Consider the following 19,148-nt stretch of genomic DNA (forward strand, 5'->3'; position numbering starts at 1 on the left):
ATCACCACCTGGAACACTATAAAGTCGCTGAGTTGGAATCGACTTGACGGCAGTGGGCTTGGGATTTTTTTGTTGTTGTTTTGGTTTGGAACACTATATATTTTATTTCTTTCATTAATGTTTGTCTCCCCCACGTTAAAATATCAACTCCAGGAGGGCAGATATTTTTGGTTTGGCTACTTTTGGATGCCTAGTCCCCTGAACAGCGCCTTGCACAGAGCAGACACATCCTAAGTATTTGTTTAACGAATAAAGAACTTAGTAATTTTTTCCTGCCTGGATGGTGATTGGTTGTGGAGAGTTGACAGGCAAGGCAATTGTCCAACCAGTGGGCTGAAAGGCACTGAAAGGGACGGCCTTCTAACCCAGGACCCGGATGAAAATAAATGTTTGTGGATGGCGTGCCTGGCCTAGATGTGGCCCACAGGCACACGAGGCAGCACAGAAGTACAGAGAACGATAGAAATGAGTTTTTATTCGTAAAAAGTTACAAAATGATATTGTACAAAAATAAAGTCTGTAGAGAACTTTGGTTGTATAACACAAACGACCAAGACATATCAGAGAAGTCAGAACTTCCAAAGAAGTGCGCTCCTTACCATGTTGGATGGTAGTAGCAATGGTAAAGAAAAATCACAAACTTTACCCTTTTGTGGATTTGGTGGAGTAATTTGCTTAAGTTAAAACCTGATTATGGTGTGTAGATGATGCTGGGAACAAGGTGTCAACACCCATTGGAATCCTACAGCCCTTATGGACAGGGATCCTCCTTGCGGAGCTGGGGGCTGAAACCTGGGAAACTTGGCCACCAAATCTGCCATTGTTATCTGAGTCAGACAGATGACCCTGGGGCTACATCCAAATTGTGCCTCAAGAATGACCAGACAGCTGCGTTTGCCCTGATTTGAGCAGGCTGCTTCTTAGCAAGTCCCCTGCTTTGGCCCCAGGAGAGGGTGAGAGGCTGTTTCCTCTATTTCCAAGTCACGCCAAAGGAGCAGAAAGGACAGAGATGGCAGAATAATGGAGAACTTAGGTGTTTTGGGGCAGGGGGAGGGGATGCCTGGTAACTGCTGCTTTTTGGTTACTTTGCAAAAATAACATGATTACTTGTGGGAAGCTAGGTTATATAATTGCTAAATCTGTCATCCTTTTGTGGTTAATAGCCACTAAGAGAGTGATAGGTTATCTCCTTGAGAAAAATCCCTTTTATGAAATTTGTAAAAAGCTCTAATATAGGGCCCAGTGCACCTTGCCTGTGTCGGCTGACAGGCAAATCCACAATTTGGGGCACTTACGAGAGGTTGTTCTGATCCTGCGCTTCCTCCCCTCCAAACTCTTTCATCCTCAAGGTAGCACACTCTGCGGGTAAGTGTGAGGCTTTGCGTGGTATACTGTGGCTAGGCCATACGTCTTCCTCATCTACCTTGCTCAGGCACCTTCTTCCAGGGATTGGGTACACAGGAGCAACAATCGTTGAGCCAAGACGACAGCCAAGTGGCTTTTATGGGAACCAGGCCGACCCCACTTCTGGACAGCCATCCGTGTGATCTTTGGCCTGCACTGGCCAAGCAGCCTGTGTCTCAGGAAGGCACTAGGTGGGCAGGGATAGAGGAATAGGCTCATCGAGTCAGGCAAAACCATGGCTACCTGACAGAACGTTTTACTTTACTTTTGGGTCAACATGAAATCCAAAACTACCTACTAAAAGGAATTTAACCTTTTACATATATGGTTACGCATATTATAGATAGATATATAAGGAGGGGAATAAAAGCTTAAATACGACAGGAAGTGGAGCTTATGGCATCATTTGTTCAGTGATGGAGCAACGAAGAAACAAAGCCAAGTGCCAACGATCTCTGCATGCTGCCCCCAAAAAGGTGGCCTGGCAGAGACACTCATGACCTTTTTTTTTTTTTTTAATAAAAATGTGGAAAATGCTGAAATCTGGGGAAATTAACCAGGGCTTTTCTTAAAAAGGTAAAGTAAGTGATTTTTGGCTAGCAAAAAGACCTTTTTTAAAAATACTTTGAAAAGCATGGACCCTCGTTCCCAATTAAAATTTCCTTTGTCACCTTTCTTTGTGTTTTGCAAGCACATATACTTTGGCACCTTTGAAAAGAAACTTTTAATAAATAAGGGACAAAAAAGAGAAATTCATTAGTGAACAGTAATAAATAATAATAACTTAAATCTCAATAAATAGCTTCTCTAGATTTCTGTATCTGAAACAGATGCATTGCATCGAGTAGCTTCTCTGGTCACTGGTGACCACGCATAAACGGAGCTGGGGTGTATGTAACATCTGTCTTTCTGTAAACCGACAGGCCACGTGGGTCTCCCTGTCCCCCTGCGCCGGGGGCCCTCCCCACTAGCTCTCCTACAGGAATGCTGCTGAAAGCCACAACTTGTTTCCTGTTTCCAAGGAGAGAAAGGAAATACCTTCAGGTTTGTTTTAGTCATGAGGACAGCCTCTTTGGTGCCTATCCAACTTCTTCCCACCCCACACACCATATTCCGAATCAGTCGCCAACTGTTCACAAAAACACTGGTTGTTGTAAACCTCAGGCCTCAACTTTCAAATTCAGAGGTTATTATCTCTCGTGTCTTTGTTTTTTGTTGTTTTCTTTTCGGGGTATGTCTCAACTGAGTGACAGAAAAGAACCCTTTCTGGCTTTCAGCAGTAACACATCATGACAAGTGGGCTCACCCCAGGATTCCTGTTTCCCTGGTGTCTTCAGACATATGAAAACAAACCACAGGAGACACACTGGTTTGGTTTCTTCAAGTGCATCCGCCACTATGCCAGTGATGGGTGACGGTGGACTGTATCAGATGAAACGATGGCAACACCCAACCAGGGACACCAGCCCTGAGCTTCTGATGGCATTGGCTGCCGTCTTAGAGAAACCAGATGGCTCCTTTCTCTCTCATGTGTCCAGTTTTCTGTAGCTGGATCTCCTTCTACCAGGCTCCCACAACGGCTGCCTTCTTCCTCCTCTCCTTCCTCAGCCTCTGCTTCTGCCTCCTTGGTCCTCATCTTCCATTCTGGGCAAACATTTCCTGGGAACCTTGGTCCCTTACTTTGTACTGTAGCAGGAATGCAAAACACAGCAGTCTCTGGAGCCGGAGTCAGATACATCCACACCTTTTAGCGGAATGCTTTCTTAGAATATGGTAAACCAGGTTATCATCTAAAAATGACAGGTCATCATCGAAGGCAATGGGTCTGCAACATGCCTGCCCCACTTTGTCACTCACCAGCCTTCTACTTTTGGATAAGTTTTTTAATATTTTGTCGTACATATTCTCAGCCGCATCGCAAGAGCCACTGCAGTACCTAAAAATCAGTTCCTCCTTGGTTTCATAGCCCAAGCCCAAGTCAGTGACATTTAAATGTACTGAAGTTAAGACACAACCCCGATTTCTGCCCCTCTGGCCTCTCCGGCCTTTCCCTCTGGAATTCTCCTGGTTGGCAGCTGGCGCTTGCCGATTCCGCTCTCTTCTAGGAAACACTGCCATTTGTTTATCTGGTGACCTTTTCAGTCTTTTAATGGTGGCTTGAATAAAATCCATGACATCATCAAACTGATCAGGATAATCCTCTGGCATATTTGCTGTTCAACAAGAAGAGAGAAAATGTCACAGGAGACCAGAACAATGATCATTTCAAGCAGTTTTCCAGATCAAAGCGCCCCCCCCCCGCCACCTGCCAAAGTCAGCCAGAACTGGGCCCACAGCAAAACTGTCAACCAGTTGAGCTAAGTAACCACTGTAATCCCCTCAAAAAAGAGGCTAAAATGCATCTTCCAAGATTTCGAAGAAGGATTATTTAGTTGAAAGAGGAGACTAACACGGTGGGTGACACACTTCCTGATAGGAAACAAATCCTTAGAAGTGTATTTTTTTTACCGGAATAACATCTGTCATTTTTAAACAAGCCTAGAAAGATGTTGGAGATCCTGGGTGGTGCAAATGCTTAACATGCTAACCGAATGGTTAACATGCTAACCGAAAGGTTGGAGGTTTGAGTCCACCCAGAGGTACCTTGGAAGAAAGGCCTGGTGATCTACTTCCAAAAAATCTGCCATTGAAAACTTTATGGAACACAGTTCTACTTTGACTCACGTGGGGCTGCCATGAGTTGGGGTCGACGTCATGGCAACTAGAAATAGAAATGTTGTTCCCCTAAGTCCATTGTTCCTGCTTAGCAACATAATCTTGAGTAGTGGTCTCCAGCATGAGTGGGCATGAGAATGCTCTGGGATGCTCCCTGAAATGCAGATTCCTGACCCCACCCCAGACATCCTGAGTCTCGTGGTCTACGAAGGGGGCCAAGGAATCTGCATTTTTAATAAGCCCCCAAGGAATTCTGATGTAGGTGGTCCATGGACTAAACATTGAGAAACTCTGTCTCAGAGGGTCAAAAAAGGATTATCTTTCAACATACTACTTTATTCTGAATACGAGGAGTGCCACTGTAGGGGGGCACCATGACATTTATCCTGATTCAACACCTCTGCATGGCTGAGTGGGTCAAGAACCATTTTGAGAGAACAAATCAACTGTATTTTAAAACTTCCCTAAATAACGTTAAGGGACTAAAACAAAGCCAACTTTTCACTAACAAAGAGACTTGAAAAAAAAATAGCCTGGTGATACTTTACTAATCCAGACCCAGTGCCATGATATTTAAATGATTCACAGTAATGAATGGAAATGAGATGCTGTTTGTGGACAGATCCAGCCCTGACCTCAGGCTATCGTTAACACTAACCAGTTGCCTTCCTTCAGCGGTCAGCTCTGACTCTTGCCGACCCTATGTGTGCCACAGGGTTCCCAATGGCTGATCTTTCGGAAATAGATCACCAGGCCTTTTTTCTGAGGTGCCCCTGGGCAGACCTGAACCTCCAACCTTTCGGTTAGCAGCTGAGTGTGTTAACTATTTGCACCACCCAGGAACTCTGGGCTGTCACTGTTGTTGTAGTGGGTTATCAAGTCAATTTTGACTCACAGTGACCCTACGTGACAGAACAGAACTGCCCCATAGGGTTTCCCTGGCCATAATCTTTATGGAAGCAGATTGCCAGGTCTTTTCTCCCAAGCTGCTGGTGGGTTCCAACCATCTACCTTTCATTTGGCAGCTGAGAGCTTAACCATTGTATTACCAGGAACTTTAGGTTGCCCCTAGGACTCCCATTGTCCCTGCTGCTTCTCGGGTTGTAAATAAGACAGGAGCTATGGACTTTTTTTTTTTTATGGACTTTAGCGTGATTACATGGAGGGTGGGGGGATGAGACCTTTGAGTAAAAAGTATGAATTAGCAATTTCTTGATGTTTTCAGCAGTGTCTCTGTATTTGTTCTGGCTGATCATGTAAGAGAAAAATAACTATTTGAACAAGTTAATAAATTTATAACAAGGAAAGCAATTCAACTTCCTGTGTGTTAGGTTCTAGACCCTTTACATTCCCCACACCCCATTAGCAGGTAATTTAGTCTATTTAGGGTTGTACGTGGCTTATAAAAATATACCTCAATTAATTTTACTCTGAAGAGTTGTCAACAAGAGTGAATATTTTTTTTTTTACCAAGACTATGTTAACACACAAAAGGATTATATTGTGCCTAACCCGTGTCAAGCTGTTTTGTCAAAAACCAAATCTGTTTAATTGTTAAAGCAGACACCAGATAGCGTACTGTGTAAAACAAAACCTAGCTGAGGTGACTTAACCAGCAGCATGATACATAGTCAGGAATAGAGTGAGGACTGCACAGAATTCTCAAGACCTCGCTGCCTGTTATCTGACCTTTAGCACTGGATGGTCCTGCTGCTGAGAAGTCATGTAGCTGCCTCTGCCCTGGCCCAAGCCCTCATCATCTCTTGCCTGGACAACTGCAACAGACCCCCAAATGGTCCCTCTCCTTCTGCCTTTGCCCCTCTTCAGTCTCTTTCCCACCCAGCAGCCAAAGGGATCCTCTTAAAATGTTAAGTCAGGTCATGTTCTTTTTCTGCCCAAGCCCCTCCAACACCTCCCCATTTCTCTTGGAATAAAAGCCAAAGTCCGCACTAGCCTAAAGGCCCACCTGGCCTGACCACTCGCTACTCCCCAGCCTTCATTCCTCTGACCTCATCTCCTGCCTGCCCCCCTCCAGCTACCCTAGCCTCCTTGCTAATCCTCAAACACAAGACTTTACAAACTTGGCATTATTGACATTTTGGGCCAGGTTGTTCTTCGTTGTGGGGGCTTTCCTGTGCATTATAGGATGTTTGGTAGCATCCCTGGCCTCTCTCTACCAGATGCCATTAGCCCCCTCCACCCCAGTCATGAGACATTAAAATGCCTCCAGACATTGTCAAATGTTCCATGAGTGCTGGGGAGGGGGGTGCAAAACCATCCCAGGTTGAGAACCACAACTCCAGCACAACCACAGACTCAGGGCCTTTGTGGTGGCTGTTTCCTCTGCTTAGAACACTGTCCTTGCAGAATGCCCCGTGGTTCACTCCCAACCTCCTTCAAGGCTTTGCTCAAATGTCACCATCAGCAAAGCCTACCCTGACCTCTCTGTTTAAAATGGAATCCCTCCCCAACCCTGAATCCAGATCCCCTGCCCTGTTCTTTTCCCGCATAATGCTTACACACAAAATGCCTAACATACTTTTTTTTTTTTTTTTACTATATAACTTACTTATGTGTTATGTTTCTTAATTGTAGTCTGTCTCCTCTGATAGAATGTCAGCTCCAGGAGGCAGGGACCTTTGTCTGGCTTGTTCACTGATGGATCTCAAGTGCTTAGAAGACGGCCTGGGCCAGGGAGCCCCTCATAAATATTTGTTGAATGAATGAGGTCCCTTTAAGAGGAGGAACCAGACCAGTTGCTGTCGAGTTGATTTCGATTCATGGTGACCCCATATGTGTCAGGGTACAACTGTGCTTCATAGGGTTTTCAATGGCTGATTTTTCAAAAGTAGCTTGCCAGGCCTTTCTTCCAAGGTGCCTCTAGCTGGACTCCAACCACTAATCTTTCGGTTTGCAGCCAAGTGGGTTAACTGTTTGCACCACCCTGGGACTTCAAGAGGGGGAAAGTATCATTAATTTTTCAAGGACAGACCTAGACTTCAGATAAGAATGGCATCGTTATGAAATAAACAGCCCACATCACACAGAAAGCCGTGATGCCCCAAATGGCAGGGTCATTTCTACCTGAAAGTTGAATAACCATCTCCAAACTGACTTTCCTCACTAGCCTCCTACAACCTTCCAGTGCTGGCTGTCATTGCCCACCTCCTCCTGGGTCTTGGCGAAGGGCTCAGGGTCCCTGGAAGTAACTTATCAACAAGAAGAACTGGAAGAGTGTTCTCAGTTTGGTGTTTCCTTTGAACTGCTTTCTAACTGGATTTCCTTAGGAAGTTTTTTGTTTGTTTTTTAACCTTTAAATCACTTTGATTTAAGACATATAAACTACTTATTAAAAAAAAAAGAGCTGCTGATGCTATTTGTGATTTTTCACTACTAAGCTATAAAAGAGGAAATAAGTATAGGTGTGCTTAGTTTCAAAAAACCATGCTTACATAGAAACCTGAACTTCTAAAGCTGATATATTCGGGGTGATCAATCAATGTGTACAAGAGTCTTCAAATTCCAGAAAAGACTCTTTGTTTTACAGAATGACCCACACCATGGAGTCCCCAACTCTATTTAAAAATTCCTGAATAGATCATTAACTTAAGAACCTGGGAACACAGGAAGTTAAAATCGATTCAGAGTAGCTGCCAACTGAAGATTGATCAGAAATGAGGATGAAACATTACTAAAATTTTAACATAAGGTAAGGGGGGATACATAAGAGTTACAAAAGTTCAACTAACACTGGGACTCATTAATCTATATAATATGATAAATTATATAATCTATATTACTGGAGTTATTGTAATGACAAGTGTAAGCCCTTACAGGGTTCTTATTTAATGCTCAATACTTTCAAGGTTCTCAAAAAAAATTTTTTTTTCCCTTTAAGGCATTTTGAATGCATGACTTTGTCTGAAAATATAGTAGAGTTAAAGTTATTGGGTTAAAAGATAGTACACCCAGTTAAATTAGAATTTCAGGTAAATACAAGCAGCCCCCGGGTTATGAATGAGTTCCATTCCTCATTCTGTTCTTAAGTCGAATTTGTACTTTAAGTCAGAACAGTTAGTACAGTACGTATCCAGCGTCAGTTAGTCAAATGTTTGTCTTAGTATACAGTCTTAGTATATAGTATGCAGTGTGCCTTTCTATGCATAAAAAACATTACAGAAACACTTCCAGAAACACTAAAACATCTTTAACAGTAATAATGATAATAATAATGTTCGATGCACATTGCAAAGTTGCATCCATTTGTTACTAGGAACCATTGTATGTATATTGGATTTTTAACCTAATAGGCTTTATAGGGATTGGTTCATAACTACGGGTTGTAAGTCAGACACTCGCAACCCACAGACCGCCTGTAGAGAATAATTTTTTTGTATAATTATATCCCAAATATCACATGCGATAAATATTACAATATTTGGGACATAGAGTTATACTTCACTGGAGTCCCTGGACAGTACAAACAGCTAATGTGCTTGGCTGCTAATCAAAAGGTTGGAGGTTTGAGTCTGCTCAGAGGTGCCTTGGAAGAAAGGCCTGATGGATTACTTCTGAAAAAAATCATCTATTGAAAACTCCATGGAGCACAGTTCTACTCAGACACTGTGGGGTTGTCATGAATTGGAGCTGACTTGATGGCAACTTTTTTTTATATATATATATACTTAATTATGAGAACGTTAGTCTGCTTCTCCTTATTTTAAATTCTACTTGGCCTTTTCAGTAGGCTATTCGAATGCATAAACCATTTCTGTTTTTGGTTGATGCGGTGAACAGACGATTAACCCTGATTTAAAAGGCTTCCTGGCGTCTGCGAAGCACTCGATAAATGTTCGATGTGTTAAACTGAATGGCGTAGTTAATGAGAACCCCTGTTGATGGGAATATCTCCCTCATACTTTGCTATTAATGTGAAAATATTTATTTAAGCTCCATCTTCAGGCTATAGGCGACTTGTATTGAAATGAAGGCTTTTTCCCCCTCATTCTTGAAAAATAGAACAAACCATAAATAATTATGCTGAAAGTTTTACACGAATACAAATTTTGGAAACCAGAAAAGGGCAACATTATATTTTTCAAACCACAGAGCAAATAGGCCTGTCTCTTTCAACTAGATTCCAAATCCCAGATGTTTTGATGGCAACTGAGTTAATTCACATGGAGAGTCTCAATTTATCAACGCTAGGCATTTTGGGGGCTTTAGGAGCCATGCACTGCCACAGGGGTGTGTTGTGTGCTGGGTGAACCTCACTGAGTCTGTCTAGAACGCAGCCTGCACAGGAAACTCCCCGTGATGAACTCAGAAGCCCACAGCTGCACAAATCCTCCAGGAATTCATTGAGCTGAGGGGAAGGAAAGGGGTCTGGGTTTGGATTGGCTCCCTGAATTAAGAAATTTAACAGCATATCACTTTCTTCTGCATCCTACAAAGAGCTTGGCAGAATGTCAGGTACGCGAACAGCCCTCGTTAGCATTAACTTTGATTGTAAAGAGTTTGCAAACCACAGAAGAGGAGTATCATTTTTTAAAAAGGTCAAATACTTGCTCATTTCCCAGACCCACTTGGATGATACATCTTGGAAAACATGCCCACCTAAAAGCTAAAGTTTTTGAAATATCAGAATGCACAAATGCATTTAAGTCATCATTCAGAGTGTGATCAAATATTTTGGCATTTTTCTATTTAAAATATTTTAACTTTGATGTGTCCTTTGTATAAATGGTGCTATTTAAACAAATGAACCTTGTCCTGGGGCATGGCTCTGGGAACAAACCGTTCATTGCAAAGACTTTGCCTCTTTAGATTGTGGGGGAAAATATGTCACCTCAGAAACAAAGGACTGCAATATTGGTGATTTTGTAAAGCTAACTGCGCTTTTATAAGAACAACGGTGAGGTGTCTGAGTACTCCCTGTAATTGTTGAACTAAAAACTACATTATTCAAAATGTTTTCTTGGTTAAGCTGACATCAGTGGATAAAGCATTTTCCTGAAATGTCAGATTTCTCCTAACAACAGTATAAAAACCAAAAAACCAATTCTGACTCATAGTGACCCTATAGGACAGACTAGAACTGCCCCATAGAGTTTCCAAGGAGAGGTTGGTGGATTCGAACCACCAACCTTTTGGTTAGCAGCCGAGCTCTTAACCACTGAGCCACCAGGGCTCCTAAAAACAGTATAGGTTCAATATATGTTAATCAAAGGGGTTATTTTTATACTAGTACTAGGTTGTTCCCCTCCTCACCTGGCCAGGCTGGCCTTCAGCCCAAGTTTCAAACAGTGGGTTCAAGAGAGAGGAGGCTCGAATTTGTCTACAAAGTGTTGAGGAGATAATTCCTTACCCAAAGTGGGAGTGGACTCTGGAGGATAGAGGGAAAGTGCTCCGAGGCTTGGAGGGCCCTGGGAAACAGGGAGCCTAACCCTAGTACCCAAGCAAGGCTTGTATTCTGCCTGGGCCAGCCTCAAAGGAGGCAGAGGTCCTGGAGACAAGGCCCAAGTGCTTCTCGCTCTGGAGAGGGCCAGCTTCCATATTTACTGTCAAGCGCCCAGCTTCCATGTTTAGGAAGGGCAACAGTTAATATACTGAGGCATGTAGGAGTGAGCTACTGCCTTCGCCAAGGCCACACAGGTGGGAGGTACGTCTAGAATCAGCATCTAGGTCTCTTCACTACCTGGTAGTACCCAGTTCTGGGTGGCCTGCTGTGCCCGGGGCCACCAAAGTGCTGGGTAGTCTAACCTAATGTGTACAGCCCCTACGAGAGGCTGTCCACTGACCAACCCTTGCCCCCTCCAAAAAAAAAAAGTCAGTTGCCATTGGGTAGACTCCAACTCGTGGTGACCTCATGTGTGTTAGAGCAGAACTGTGCTCCATACGGTTTTCAATGGCCAATCTTTCAGAAGCCAACCACTAGGGCTTTCTTCTGAGGTGCCTCTGGGTGGACTCGAACCTCCAGTCTTTTGGTTAGCAGCCGAGTCATTAATCATTTACACCACTCAGGACTCCTGTCCATCAATAGGGATGAAACCCCCCTGGAAGTGGGAGTATTTAATCCGGTGTTCTTTTTCCTGCCTATAAAGCATTGCTCTGTAGACAAGTACATGAAAAATAAAATTTCTCACTCTCTATATAATGTGCGTGTGTGTATGAAAAGAAAATATCACACGCACATTTTTATATGAAAAGAAAATATCAGTCTAGGATTCTTAAGAAGAATCCCAACAAATGTGACTTTTTGTGGACAAGTTATTTTGACCTTGTCCCCAGGTGGTGCTAATGGTTAACATACTCTGCTACTCACCGAAAAGTTGGAGGTTTGGGTCCACCCAATGGCACCTCGGGCAAAAAGCCTAGCAATCCTCTTCTGAAAAGTCAGTCAATGAAAATCCTATACAGCACCTGTCTACCTGACACACATGGGGTTGCCAGAAGTCAAAGCTGACTCGACAGCAACTGGTTTATTTTTTACCTTGCAATAAAGTTGTTGTTGTTAGGTCGCATTGAGTTGGTTCTTACTCACAGTGACCCTATGTATAATGACACAAAACACTGCTTGGTTCTGAGCCATCCTCACAATTGTTGCTATGTTTGAGCCCACTGTTGTAGCCAATGTGTCAATCCATCTTCCTGAGGGTCTTCCACTTTTCGCTGACCCTCTATCAAGCATGAAGTTCTTCTCCAGGGACTGGCCTTTCCCGACAACATGTCCAAAGTACATGAGACAAAGTCTCACCATCCTCACTTTTAAGGAGCGTTCTTGCTGTACTTCCAAGGCAGATTTGTTCATTTTTTGGCAGCCAATTGTACATCCAAAATTCTTTGCCAATGCCATAATTCAAAAGCATCAATTCTTCTTCTGTCTTCCTTATTCTTCATCCAGCTTTCGCATGCATATGAGGCGATTGACAATATCATGGCTTGGGTTAGGGGCACCTTAGTCTTCAGAGTGACATCTTTGCTTTTCAACACTTGAAACAGCCCTTTTGCTGCAGATTTGTCCAATGCAATACATCATTTGATTTCTTGACCACTGCTTCCATGGGCATCAACAGTGGATTCAAGTAAAATCAGATCCTTGACGACTTTAAAATATTTTCTCCATTTATCATGATGTTGCTTATTGGTCCCGTTGTGAAGATTGTGCAATAAGGTACAAACAATTTTCTTTCACTAATAAGAAAACATTGTTATAAAAACTACATGGCTGAGTCTTACCTTTAGGCACAGTAAATGAAATGATTTATCAAATTTACAAATGAAAATAAGGAAAAAATTCCTCAGTTTACAACTTTCATAATCATCTATCTAAAATAGCAGTTTCCTTGAAGTGCTTAAAAATATGACCAGTTTTTTTTTTTATAAAGAAGGGCTGGAGGTCTACTTGTGTTAGACTCTTTCACACATTAACTTTAAAGCTGACAACTGAGCTTGGAGAAGACAAATATTTGTCCAAGGCCACAGGGCTAGTAAATGTGGACCCAGATGGTTTGGTTTCAAAGCTCAAACTTGTTCTAGTACTCCGTGATCCCTGCCTGCTTTTAAGTAAAAATTCTACTACCACGACTCACTGCGTTTGGTAATTTACTCTGCTACAGGTGCAAGATATGCCGGCTTCCCCGGAACACGTTTATCAAATTCAGAGCTGGAAGTGAGAAATACGCTTTCTGCTAAAAGTCAGGTACATTGAGTAGATTCTAAAGTCAGGCTGCCCTGGGCCAAGGAATACAGGAACTTGTCTTTACAAAGGGGGAAGCTATCCCTTCTAGGGACAGGTCTCCGGTGCCTTGGTTCTTGCATGTTTGGCACTTGCCCAGTTAAAACCGGAAAACCGGCAGCCAAGGGCAGCAGATTCAGAGGGAGGGGCCTGTCTCCGGAAGCTCCTCAAACGCACCCTGGCACCAGACAACAAGGCTCTCACTGCAGAGCTGGAGAGGATAGAACCCTGAATTCCAGTCCCGGGTCAGTCCCTGGCCAGTGTATCACCTTGGACTAGTTACCTATCCCCTCTGAGGTGAACTCAGTGCTCTCTGAGGCCCTCCCCAGCTCCAAAAACCTTGACCAAAATATGCCACCAGACATTAGCTTTCAGTCACTTCTGCCAGGGAGAAGACACCTCTGGCTGAAGCCTCAGCAGTATCTGGCTCAGCCAGCACTGCAGGGACCCCATGAAACCTCCCAAGAATTATTTCAGGATCTAGTCATTCTCCACCTATTCAGTATACCTCTTGGCTCAACATCTCAGCTATATTTGCAGCAATCAACACCAATCAATCCTCTCTCCAACCCCATCAAGACATTTTCCTTATGTCCCATTTAGAAGAGGTGAAAGGATGTGTAAGAAGGGCTCTGGATCAAGTCTCAAAGTACCTGGGTTCTGGTTTCAGGAGTCCTCAAACCTTAATTCCCTCATCTGTAAAAGTAAAGATGGGCCCAATGATCCCTGAGAGGGCAAACTATGTCAACAGGACGCAATTCCTTCAGGTTTCATTACCATCAAGTCCAACACTGAACTTGCCATTTTCTTAAAATCTCAATTTTATTTATTTTTGCTTTTGCTGCGTCAAGCACATTTAGGTCAGCTCCAGCTTCTGGCTATGACTCCAAGGCTAGAATCACCCACTGAAACTGGTACAAAACGGATCGGGTGGGCCACACAGCTTGTCTTTGAAGCTGATCTCTGGGCTGTCAACCCTCGTTTTTATTTGACCTCCAGGGACTGCTGAAATGTTAGCCCATGAGAGTGTTCCAGTTCTCTGAAAAATTCTGCAAAGTTCTGCCATCTGCCACAGAGAAGTGCTGATTTTGCCATTAAATTGGACTAATTTAAAAAAAGAAAGAAAAGAAAGTCCACAGGTCACCAGGCACCGAATGCTGCTGCAGTTCACATTACGTAATGACAGTCCTTGTTTTCCTATCTTGGATAGGGTACTCGCCGAGCGTTAGTTGTGGAGCGTTAGACTGTCCTGGTCCTGGGCTACTCTTGGGTTAACTGCAGGACGGGTCCGTAGCATCTCCTCTCCTAGGAGCAGCCAGCAGCTGAAGCACTTTACTAAGTCCTTGTGACCATTTCCAGAGCTACCAGTCCATTCTCCCCGTGACCAGTGGTTTGTTGACAATAAGGCATGACATGGGTTTATTTGAAAAGTATTTGGGTTGTAAAAACACCAGTGTTTTGCTGTTTTAAAAAAGTATTTCTGGATTCTCTCAAGGCAGGAGAAAAAGACCATCCAGAATGCAAACCACTTCAGATTATAGAAAAAGGAGCCTTGGGAATACTTTAAAAAGCCATGTTTCTGACCAAAATGCCATTTTATTTACTGTCGCCACACACTCTGATCAACATCGCACACACTTGCTAGTTACACCATATCTTGAACTGTTATCTTACAACTCAACGAAGTAAACTTGTAATAAAAGTACTGGAAATTACTCCATGAATATAAATAGCCAGGAAACCCCAATCAGGGGGAAACAATCTATTCATTTTGCAGCTCAGATTATGATTTCCCTGCTTGGATTTCTATGTAGGTGGTCAATCCTTTCGTCCTGACGATGCTAATAATTTTACAGTTCTATGTGTAAGCATGGCTCCCCTGGGGGTAAAACAGCCATTCTCCTGCTTTTAAGCCAGGAAAACACCCAACAGGGCGTCCATTTGTTAGCTAATCCACGAACACCTGGTGTGAGCTAAAAGCGCTCCATAGTCAGTAATAAACACCCCGCGCTAAAGAGCACACACCATGAGCTCTGCTACTGCCCTTGTAAAAAACTTAACAGGGAAGGGCAAGAAAGTTACCTAATAAAATTAAGTGCACAAAAAGCCACTAAGGAATATAATCCCTTGTGGTGTTATTGGAGGCAGGCAGTTGCCAGCAAAACCCCAAAGGAACCCGGTATAGTCTCTGCTTTCTCCTTCCCATAAACCCACAGGATTCCTCTGCCCTTCCCAGGAGACCAACTAAGCTGTAGGTAAAGGGAATTATGAGGGCTTTAGGGACTTGGGCGAGAAGAAGGAGGGACTAAAAAAAGATAAGAGAGTAAAAGGGGTGAAAGAGAAGTGGTCGTTATCCATTGAGCCTGCTTGGCAGATTCCTGTGGATAAATGTGAGCAGGCACTTTTATCTCCCAGGTGAAAAAGTCTACTGGAATTTAAAAGAACTCTTCAGGTAATCAGATATAGGTATCATTCCCAAACTACTGTATTTACAGAACTCCAGCGCCTAATTTTTCTCCCGATATTTTCAGACAGCCAAAAGAGTTATATCCAAGAGTCTCACGTGGGTAGGAAGTGATCTTGTGAAGTGGTTAGGGGCTGCCCTGGGTCCAGATCCTGACTAAGCTGCTGAACCCTAAGCAGCCTCAATTTCCCCATCTTTAAAAAGGGAATAGTCACACCTACCCTTCAGGTAAAGATTAAATACAATAATGTATGCAAGGGTTTAGCACAGTGCCCAGCCCATAGAAAATATTTAACAAGCCAGTTAGGGTTGTGATCTCTGGGACAGAGGGGGAGCAGCAAGAAGATAGTTCTACTGGCTGTAGACAAAGCAAGATTACCCCACATGGGATGCAGACACTGGTCCCTTGTGAGTCTAGTGCATTCTGTATGGAGGCACCTCTGTGCAGGGCCCGGGACCCCTGGTGTGGCAGCCAGCAGTCTGTGGGCAGAGGCAGCAGACCTATCTTGGGAGTTTTCACTGCCTCTTTTTTCTGTGTATCTGCGGAGCCCTGGTGGTGCAGTGGTTAACAGCTTGGCTGCTAACTAAAAGGGCAGTTCAAATCTACCAGCCACTCCCTGGAAACCCTATGGGGCAGTTCCACCCTGCCCTATAGGGTCGCTATAGTCAGACTTGAATCGTTGGCAACAGGTTTGGTTTTCAGCCCGTGTATCTAGAAAGGCCTGCTAATTAACCACACAAACATCGCTTGATTCCACAGTTCATGAATGATACTTTTTATAACCACTATGGCTTATATTGGAGCTCCTGTGTGGTGCGAACGGTTAATAACACTTCGCTGCTAACTGAAAGGTTGAAGGTTCAAGTCCACCCAGAGGTGACCTGAAAGAAAGGCCTGGCAATTGACTTCTGAGTCAGGATCGACTCGATGGCAACTGGTATGGTTAAATCAGCTGAGGAGGTGTCCCTCTGGGGTACACGAAGACTTCCCACAGTGCCTACAGGTAGTTTTAAGGGAATTGGTTGTCAGAGCCTCAACTTCCATGTGTGCTATGCCCTAAGACTGGTCTGCCTGAGAACACTTCTGAGAATGCCAGGTCTCCTTCCTCACATCCCCTTTTACAACCACTCTTCTGTCACACCAAGAGAGGTGGACTTCTCATTTTACTGGGGCCCACTGTCCTGGATATAAACACCTTCAGGGGCCACATGAGGACAATTCAGGTCCGTGTTGTTCCTTGGACAAACTACTGTGGAGGCCTCCTGATATGAAGACCCATCATCACTGACACAACGTTCCAAGGACGATTACCTGGATCTAGTAATGTGGAAACAACCAGACATTTCCAAATTGAAGGATAGTCTGTAAAACAGCAGGGAAGACAGACTGCACTCTTCACAAGTGTCAATGTCCTGAAAAATAAAAAGGCTTGGGAACCATTCCAGGTTCAAGGAGACTAAAGAGACGTGCCAACCAAATTTAATGTGCGATTCTTGATTGAATCTTGGATTTACAACAAAAAAGAAAAAAATACAAGCCATCTAGGATATTGGAAGCCCTGGTGGCATAGTGGTTAAGCGCTACAGCCACTAATCAAAAGTTCAACAGTTCAAATCAACCAGAGGATCCTCGGAAACTCTATGGGGCAGTTCTGCTTTGTCCTATAGCGTCACTGCGATTTGGAATTGACTCAACGGCAATGAGTTTGGTTTGGTTTTATCAAGGATATTATTGCCACAGTTGGGGAAATTTGGATCACAGGATTGTATCAGTGCTAACTTCCCTGAGCATGATCATTGAATTATGGCTAAGGAGCCTCAGTGGCACCATGGTTAAAGCACTCGACTACTAATCAGTGGTTTCAACCCACTAGCTGCTCTATGGGACAAAGATGTGGCAGTCTGCTCCCGTAAAGATTACAGCCTTGAAAACCCCATGAGGCAGTTCTACTCTGTCCTGAGTCAGAATTGACTTGATGGCAACGGGTTTGGTTTGAGTTTTCTGGTTTAAGACAATGTTCTTATTCCTAGAAGATTATATGCTAAAGTATTTAATGTTATGATGTTTGCAACTAACACTCAAATGGTTCAGAAAAAAAGAATGAGGCGAAATGCTTGTTAACAAGAGGTACATTTTGGTGATGAGTTTTTTTTTATATGGGTATTCACTGTGTTATGAACTCTTCAGAGAGAGTACCATGTGAACGAGCCAAGAAATACTGAAGAGGTGGCTCCCTATTTCATTCTGTCCAGGCACTCGAGGCAAAACTCAGTGCTTTACCTGCCTGTCTGTGCACCTACCCGTCTATCTGTTGTTAGGTGCCGTCGAGTCGGTTCCGACTCATAGCGACCCTATGTACAAAAGAACAAAATACTGCCTGGTCCTGTGCCATCCTCACAATCATTGTTATGCTTGAGCCCATTGTTGCAGCCACTGTGTCAATCCATCTCATTTAGGGTCTTCCTCTTTTTTTGGTGACCCTCTACTTTACCAAGCATGATGTCCTTCTCCAGGGACTGGTTCCCCCTGATAATATGTCCAAAGTATGTGAAAAGTAGTCTCGCCATCCTTGCTTTTAAGGAGCATCCTGGCTGTATTTCTTCTAAGACAGATTTGTTCATTCTTCTGGCAGTCCATAGTATATTCAATATTCTTCACCAGCGCCACAATTCAAAGGAGTCAGTTCTTCTTAGGTCTTTCTTGTTCATTGTCCAGCTTTAACATGCATATGAGGCAATCGAAAACACCAGGGCTTGGGTCAGGTACACCTTAGTCTTCAAGGTGACATCTTTGCTCTTCAACACTTTAAAGAGTCTTTTGCAGCAGATTTGTCCCATGCACCGTGTCTTTTGATTTCTTGACTGCTGCTTCCATGGGTGTTGATTGTGGATCCAAGTAAATGAAATCCTTGCCAAGTTCAATCTTTTGTCCATTTATCATGATGTTGATTCTTGGTCTAGTTGTGAGGATTTTTTTTTTTTTTTAATTGAGGTGTAATCCATACTGAAGGCTATGATCTTTGGTCTATCAGTAAGTGCTTCAAGTTCTCTTCACTTTCAGCAAGCAAGGTTATGCCATCTGCATAACGAAGGTTGTTTATGAGGCTTCCTTTAATACTTCATCAGATTTGTTCATTCTTTTGGCAGGTCATAATATATTCAATATTCTTCACCAACACCACAATTCAAAGGCATCAATTCTTCTTTGGGCTTCCTTATTCATTGTCCAGCCGTTATTCGTAGCCATCTATGTAGCTTATAGTTAAAACCCAGAAGTGTGATTGCTGTCGTGAGGTATATATTAACTCGTGTATTTGAACTGAAAAACAAAGTCAGATCTTTTCTGACCAAAAAGTCAGTTTATTTGGGCTGATTAGTTTGATGGTTTTCCATGAATTGAATAAGTTAAATTCACAGTCCCAAGGTTTTGCCAAAAATACATTTAAAGCACATAGTTCGAGAATGGGTTGGAAATTATATCTGGTAAAACTACTAAAATTGAGGTGAAAATTTTAAGTGTCAACTTAAAAGTGTGCAATAGTTTTTTCAAAGTTTGTTTTGCAGGCTGACAAGCAAAAAAGTTTGAAGACCACGGCCTTTTAACATCACACTTTCCATCTTACTTATCTTATTTAGTTCATACAAAGGTGTTTTTTGCCTCTACTGAGCTAAATAGTTGTTTCTCAGCAGTGACCTAAACTGCCTACGCAAACCCAAACCACGCTGAAGAGCGGCTATTCTCACTGTAGCAATTGCTGTTTCCCAGGTGAACGTCCCCTTTCCCTGGGGAGGATGGGAGTGATCTGAGAACAACTATCTCCCACAAGC

The 19,148-nt window shown here is 43.2% G+C and overlaps 1 protein-coding gene across 4 annotated transcripts in view; it reads right to left on the reverse strand.

Moving 5' to 3' along the window:
* Nucleotides 1-460: 460 nt before the first annotated feature.
* GDNF (glial cell derived neurotrophic factor) overlaps nucleotides 461-19,148 on the reverse strand; it is a 31,962-nt gene continuing 13,274 nt past the window's right edge. For 3 of the 4 annotated variants that reach the window (XM_010588106.3, XM_010588104.3, XM_010588102.3), the window contains one exon: nucleotides 461-3,617. In XM_010588106.3, coding sequence (XP_010586408.1) covers nucleotides 3,133-3,617 — 485 coding nt within the window. In that variant the 3' untranslated portion in view covers nucleotides 461-3,132. Of the gene's footprint in view, nucleotides 3,618-6,688; nucleotides 8,368-19,148 lie in introns of those variants that run through there. The other variant, XM_010588105.3, reaches the window with a different exon arrangement.

The sequence above is a fragment of the Loxodonta africana genome, chromosome 2 (assembly GCF_030014295.1).
Source record: "Loxodonta africana isolate mLoxAfr1 chromosome 2, mLoxAfr1.hap2, whole genome shotgun sequence".
Taxonomy (NCBI): Eukaryota; Metazoa; Chordata; class Mammalia; order Proboscidea; family Elephantidae; genus Loxodonta; species Loxodonta africana.